This window comes from Lytechinus pictus, chromosome 5 (assembly GCF_037042905.1).
Source record: "Lytechinus pictus isolate F3 Inbred chromosome 5, Lp3.0, whole genome shotgun sequence".
Lineage (NCBI taxonomy): Eukaryota > Metazoa > Echinodermata > Echinoidea > Temnopleuroida > Toxopneustidae > Lytechinus > Lytechinus pictus.
Genome location: NC_087249.1, coordinates 13,640,008 through 13,646,072, shown reverse-complemented (window position 1 = coordinate 13,646,072; position 6,065 = coordinate 13,640,008). Strand labels below are relative to the sequence as shown.

General features: G+C 35.6%; 1 protein-coding gene across 1 annotated transcript; it reads right to left on the bottom strand.

Annotated features, from left to right (window-relative positions):
- Nucleotides 1-292: 292 nt before the first annotated feature.
- On the bottom strand, nt 293-3,474 carry LOC129283978 (uncharacterized). The gene is made up of 3 exons (XM_054919531.2): nt 3,195-3,474; nt 1,873-1,998; nt 293-512 (listed from the first exon to the last, which is right to left on the bottom strand). The coding sequence occupies exons 1-3, from the start codon at nt 3,301-3,303 to the stop codon at nt 394-396; spliced, it is 354 nt and encodes a 117-aa protein (XP_054775506.2). The 5' UTR covers nt 3,304-3,474; the 3' UTR covers nt 293-393.
- Between the last annotated feature and the right edge of the window lie 2,591 nt (nt 3,475-6,065).

The following is a 6,065-nucleotide window of genomic DNA, read 5'->3' as shown; positions in this document are numbered from 1 at the left end:
TTTCCATTTCAGATTATTCAATTCATTTTGTCATTCAATTTCATTTCCATTTCACATGATTCAATTCCATTTTCATTTCACATGATTGGATTCAATTTTAATCTCACATATTCAATTCCATTTGCCTTTTACGTGATTCAGTTTATTTTGAATAATATGAAACCATTTCCATTTCCATCTCGTATATTCACATCATTCAATCCATTCCAGCTTTATTCTAGAGTATATTTTAATGGCACTACAAACAGCACACATAAACTTCAAAGAAAACAAATCACAAATTTACTACAAGTGGTATTTAATATATTGTTTTAATGATCTTCAAACGGGTTTGAAGAAACCATCACTTGTATAGACATGGAAATTCATGTACCACGCGATATCATAATGCTTTTAGTGCGTCTTGGTCATGTTGTTTGGTAGTGCATCGAAGAGAAGTCTACCTTCTTTCTCCATCTTGAGAGGATCTATTTCTTGGTTGATGACCATAATGTCCTCCTCTGTAGATTCATCTGTAAGGAGCAAAATAATGTTTTCTGCTAAATGCAAGAAAGTTATTTTTTTTACCTGAACATAAATGTCTACTATCCTCCCTACTTTGGTAAAAAAAAAATATATCATTCATGCTTACAGGTAAAGTCCACCCCAGGAAATGATGATTTGAATTAATAGAGAAAAATCAAACAAGCATAATGCTGAAAATTTCATCAAAATTGGATGACTAAGTTTTGACATTTTAAAGTTTCACTTATTTTTCACAAAACAGTTATATGCACAACTCAGTGATATGCAAAGAGTCAATGATATCTCTCACTCACTATTTTTCATTGTTTGAATTACTAGTAAACAATACTTCGATTTTTACAGATTGGACAATAATGACCAACTTGACAGAACCACAAAATGCTAAGACACTATTAAATCCACATGTTCAGGGAGAATACTATTGTGTTTCACATTACAATGAGGAGAAAATTAAGATATTTCATAGTAAGTCGGTGTTGTCATCAGTCCCCTTATTTGCATAACGACCGGGATGTGCATATTACTTTTTTGTGAAGTTAGGCAAAATTTTTAAAATGTCATAACTTTCGTATTTTACGTCCGATTTTGATGAAAATGTTAGTGTTACGCTTGTTTGATTTTTCTCTTTTATTCAAATCATTTTTTTGTTTTGGTGGACATGTCCTTTAAGCTAATGATCTTTATTGTATTGCATAATCGAGATTGGCACAAGACAGTGCACAATTTTTACAGAAAATTGAAGTACAATCTGGTTACAGGAATAAGTACATACTGTCAAATACCAGTGATTATGAAGACTTTGTTACTCTTCAGCTTGGATGTGATGAAACGAACATTTTAAAAGGAATACATCATCAAATCACAAATGCCAATGTCATTGAATTTGAAAACCACATATGACATTTTACTGCTCGTGCGCAGTTGTGAACAGGCTTATTAATTGCAGATTACAATAATACTGAGGCAGTTCAGAAACAATTTGGGAATAGACTTTTTTGTGAATCCAATTCCATTCTCATTTTGAGATTAGTTAAAAATTATGGTGTCATCATGTTCTTACGCTTGGCGGCAATGGCTGTATCATATTCTATGCAATGTTGTTTTAGGCATTGCAATGTCAGTGTTTTTTTCTTTCATCTATGCGTGAGACTTTTATATCATATATCAGGCATCAAAATATTATTTTAAAAAATGATAGCAAGATAGAGAATCAAATCTAAACTTTAATGATGGTGTAAATGAAATCCCATAAATCATGTGATAATTTTGGAAGAATTAATCGTGAATCCTGGTGTCCTTGTCTTAAAGGTTGCACTGTATATTGTGTGCAACTTTATGTGCACATACCAGAGTTATATCTCCTCCTTGTAGATTGTGGCCTACGACGAGTTGAAGTCGTGTCAGAACGTCGAGTTGTCATGGGTTCACGTCGACGATTGAGAGAAGTGGGACGACGACGGTTGGTTGTGGCATCTGTGGAATATAGTATTTTTTCAAATAATGATCTGAGTAAATTTTTTGAAATCCCCATGAATTATACCAACATTTGCAGCCTGCAACCACTTTTACTGTGCCGAGTCCATGCACACTCCAAAAGTCTTCATTTAAGATTGTGGAAATTGGGAAATGGAAACGAACAAATAACATTGAAATTAATTTAAAGTTACTGAGTAAAAAAGGCAAGCATTTATACAAAGAATAAAAAAAATAAAAAAAATTTACAAAAATTGTCAAAACAATTTTTAAAATTATGTCACCACAGCGGGGTAACTGACTAAGGACAAGGCTTTATCATAATCTTGTATGTTAGATGTGTAGAGCAATATGATTTGAAAAAATAATGTAATCAGATTTCACATCATTAAGTCTTATGGCTATGATGAGTGCATACGTAGTGATTAAAAATTTAAATTGACAACTTTTTTCTTTTTATCGATTTTCCAATTAAAACCAATTTTTGATTGATTCAGATATCAAGCAAAGCCAATCGAGTCGGTCTTATCGCGAGATTTGCAATTCATTACTACTAATCGCACTATGCTGTTGTAAGCAATTCTGCTCATGTGCATTTTGAATTTGTTATAAAATGTGTTCTTTAAGATTTGTATATTCACAGATAATGGCGCAATGAGTAAGATTGTGATGAAAGTGCTTTATAGATATTACGATGTCTTGTGTGTCATTAGTAGTTCTGATAAAGGCCATTATGCACACCTTAAGTTTATGTTACAGTCACCTCTGCGGGTACGACTCCAAATCAATCGACAAAAGCTATTCACTTGATTTAGAGTCGGTTAGTGGGTTCCATGACATTTGCTCCGTCGACCATTGCTCCGCTGCAAATTCAACACATTAATGGATTGACCAACTTCAACCCGGCCTGGAATTAACACTATTTACCCTATCCTAAACCTAACATAAAACCCTATTGCATTAACCCTCACCTTATATCTTAGATGAAATAAAGCCTGGAACAATTGTCAACGGAGCAAATGTCGTGTCATCCGGTTGATCAGGCTGTGGCATGAATTAATCTTGATAACATTTATTTTGGTTTTCTAGTAGTATGTGATTTTAGAAGGAAAGAAACTAAATGATGAAAAATTAGATTAGAGTCTGAAACTGATCAACCATTTTTTTAATAAGTATATTATCGATGTACTACTAACCTGCATCATCTAGCAAAGCAGCCACTAAAATCAATGCAACCAGAGCAAGTCCCATAAGACGCTTCATTCTGCTTGAAGATGTTATTGTAGTATGCGGCCTTATCGTCATCCGGACACGGAGACACACCTCAAATATAAGCAATCTTTAAATGGAATCCACGGTTGGAAGATTTTCGAAAGAAATCTATTGTTCGCGATGCGAAACGGTGCGAAGCTTCTCACTGAACGGGGACTTTCTTCCACCCATGGACCTATAAAGAGATGGACATTCATCGCTTAGATAATGAATCCGTAATGAATTCGCTAACAGGTGACTGTAATTGTCCCCGGAGGGGGGGTGTACTCGACCAAAAAAGTGGTAGGGGTGTGCCGCGGTCGAGACAAAAAACGGGGGCCTTGGAGCGGGCTTATTGTAAAAAGGAGGGTCCTCGAAACGGGCTTCGGAACTACAAATGTTTGTGAAAACGGGGGTCCTTGGAACGGATCGCCAGCGTGTGAGTGCGTATGCATCCCTATGGGACGGGCATGCGTGCATGATGCAGCTAGCCCGGCGGCATGGGACCGCTCAGCTAGTCAACCCCCACCCACGGGAAACTAGCGAGCCCGCCAATTTTGTCTTATTTGCATATTGCCGACTCGCGGCGTATTTGCATATACCTCAGGCTTATTTGCATATACGGATCACCGGCCGCACCGTACATCGACGCACTGATTGGTGAAACGCCCGACCAATCACACAAAGGATCAGTGCCCACCTATTGTTCCCGCGTTCGTGCGTACGGTCCTGGGGATTGGTATAAAAAGACTCCGTTATCAGATAATTTTCGTCACTTGATATAGAGTTGCAGCGGCACTCGAAAGCTCGTGAACTTGTAAGCTAGTGAACACTTTTAGCGAGAGTGATCACGAATTTCCTAGAAAGCTAGTGAACACTTTTTGCGAGAGTGATCACGAATTTCCTTTGACCATAGTAGATTGCGAGACAAATGAATACCCTCTAGCGATTATTTCAGTCCGCAATAATGAACCTATTTAGTAAAATTGTTATGTTTTACATTGTCTCGCCTCTATAGCAGAGCGAGACTATCGTATAGACGCCGCTTTTCCGATGGCTGCAGCAGCGTCAACATTGTAATCTTATCCTAACGTTAAGTTTTTGAAATGACAACACAACTTAGAAAGTATATGAACCTAGTTCATGAAACTTGGACACGATGTTAATGAAGTATTGCTGAACATCCTGCCCAAATTTAAGGTCACATGGCTGGCTACGGTCAATGAACTTTGGGCATGTTAGAGGTATTTGTTACCATCATAACTTTGAAAATTTATTGATCTAGGTTTTAAAACTTGGACATAAGAGTATGTATCACTTAAAATCCCATACAAGTTTCAGGTCACATGACTAAGGTCAAAGGTCATTTATTAAGGTCAATGAACTTTGGCAATTTTAGGTGTAATTGTTAAATTGCCATCATAACTTTGAAAGTTTATAGATAAAGTTCATGAAACGTGGACATATTATCACTGATCGTTTTGCACAAGTCGTATGTCACATGATCAAGGTCAACTGTCATTTAGAGTCAATGAACGTAGTATAATATATGAATGGTGTTTTTTGTAAATATTTTTTTACTGTCATGTTTAAAGTCAGCACTGCTGCTATATTGAATCGCGTAATGTAGGCGAGACTGCCAGAGGCGCTCCACTTGTTATGTTCTTTAATTATAAAGAAAATCATTATTGAATCTTTATTGTTTAACGATCATTCAAGTTCAGGCACTGATTATTGAGTATATTCAATCTAGTGCACGATACAGATAATTTTATTATTTCATACATGTGTGTATGATATATCTCCCTAATATAATTATGAAATACGTTGCAGCAGTGAATATCTAATGCACTAAATCAATTGCCAATCTAATTTTTTGTAGTTTTTGGAGGAAAAAAGATCAAATAAACCTGATTTCATGTAAATTGTCTAATGAAACACAAAGATAAGTCAGTTTGCTCATTGAATATTCATGAAGACATGCACAGAACTGTTTCCCCGAAATAATGCAAATCTTTAAAATGTCATAACTCCGTTATTCCTTGTCCGATTTTGATAAAAATTTTCAGACTGGCGTTTGTCTGATTCTTTTTTTCTGTTCGAATCATATTACATGTATTTTTTGGCCTGGAGCTCGAGTACCCCTTAAACAGAGGATCTGGTTTATTTTATCTCATATTGCATAAAGTATTATAACATATTGTATCAAGTAATGTTTTCCTGAACATTTCAATAACTGAAAAAAAAGTATATGGACCCATTTCATGAAACTTGGATATAAGGGGAATAAAGTATCAGTAATCTTGCACGAGTCTCAGCTCGCATGAATTGATCATTTGGGGATATATTAACATTGAAATCTCTTTGAAATGTCATGTAATTCATGAACCTTGTACATAAGGGCAGTCAAGTATCACTTATTATTTTGCACGAGTTTCAGATGGCATGATAAAGGATCAAATGTTATTTAGGGTCAATTTAATTATCATCATCTTTGTTAGCACTACTGCTGTATTGAATCACGTAATGCAGACGAGATGCAGGGGCGTTCAAATTATTGATATTGTGGAGACTCCTCGTTTATTAATTTATTCTGAAACTATCAAAGTATGAGTAAAGTGATGAATAGGATATCTTACCAAACACACTTCTTTTATTATGGTCCTTTACCGCATGTATAGCAGGAACACGAAGACGTCGACGACGTCTCTGACCATCTGCAGATATTTTTTTTATTAATGTAAATCAGTATGAAAGTAGATAATGATCCAAAACAAGAATAAACGATTAGCTTCCTTTATTGGTCAAAATTATAA

Coding starts and splice junctions, on each gene's coding strand:
- LOC129283978 (XM_054919531.2), bottom strand. CDS start 3,303: ATGACGATAAGGCCGCATACTACAATAACATCTTCAAGCAGAATGAAG. Junction 1,999..3,194: donor TGCTTTGCTAGATGATGCAG/GTTAGTAGTACA, acceptor TATATTCCACAG/ATGCCACAACCAACCGTCGT. Junction 513..1,872: donor AAGGAGGAGATATAACTCTG/GTATGTGCACAT, acceptor TGCTCCTTACAG/ATGAATCTACAGAGGAGGAC.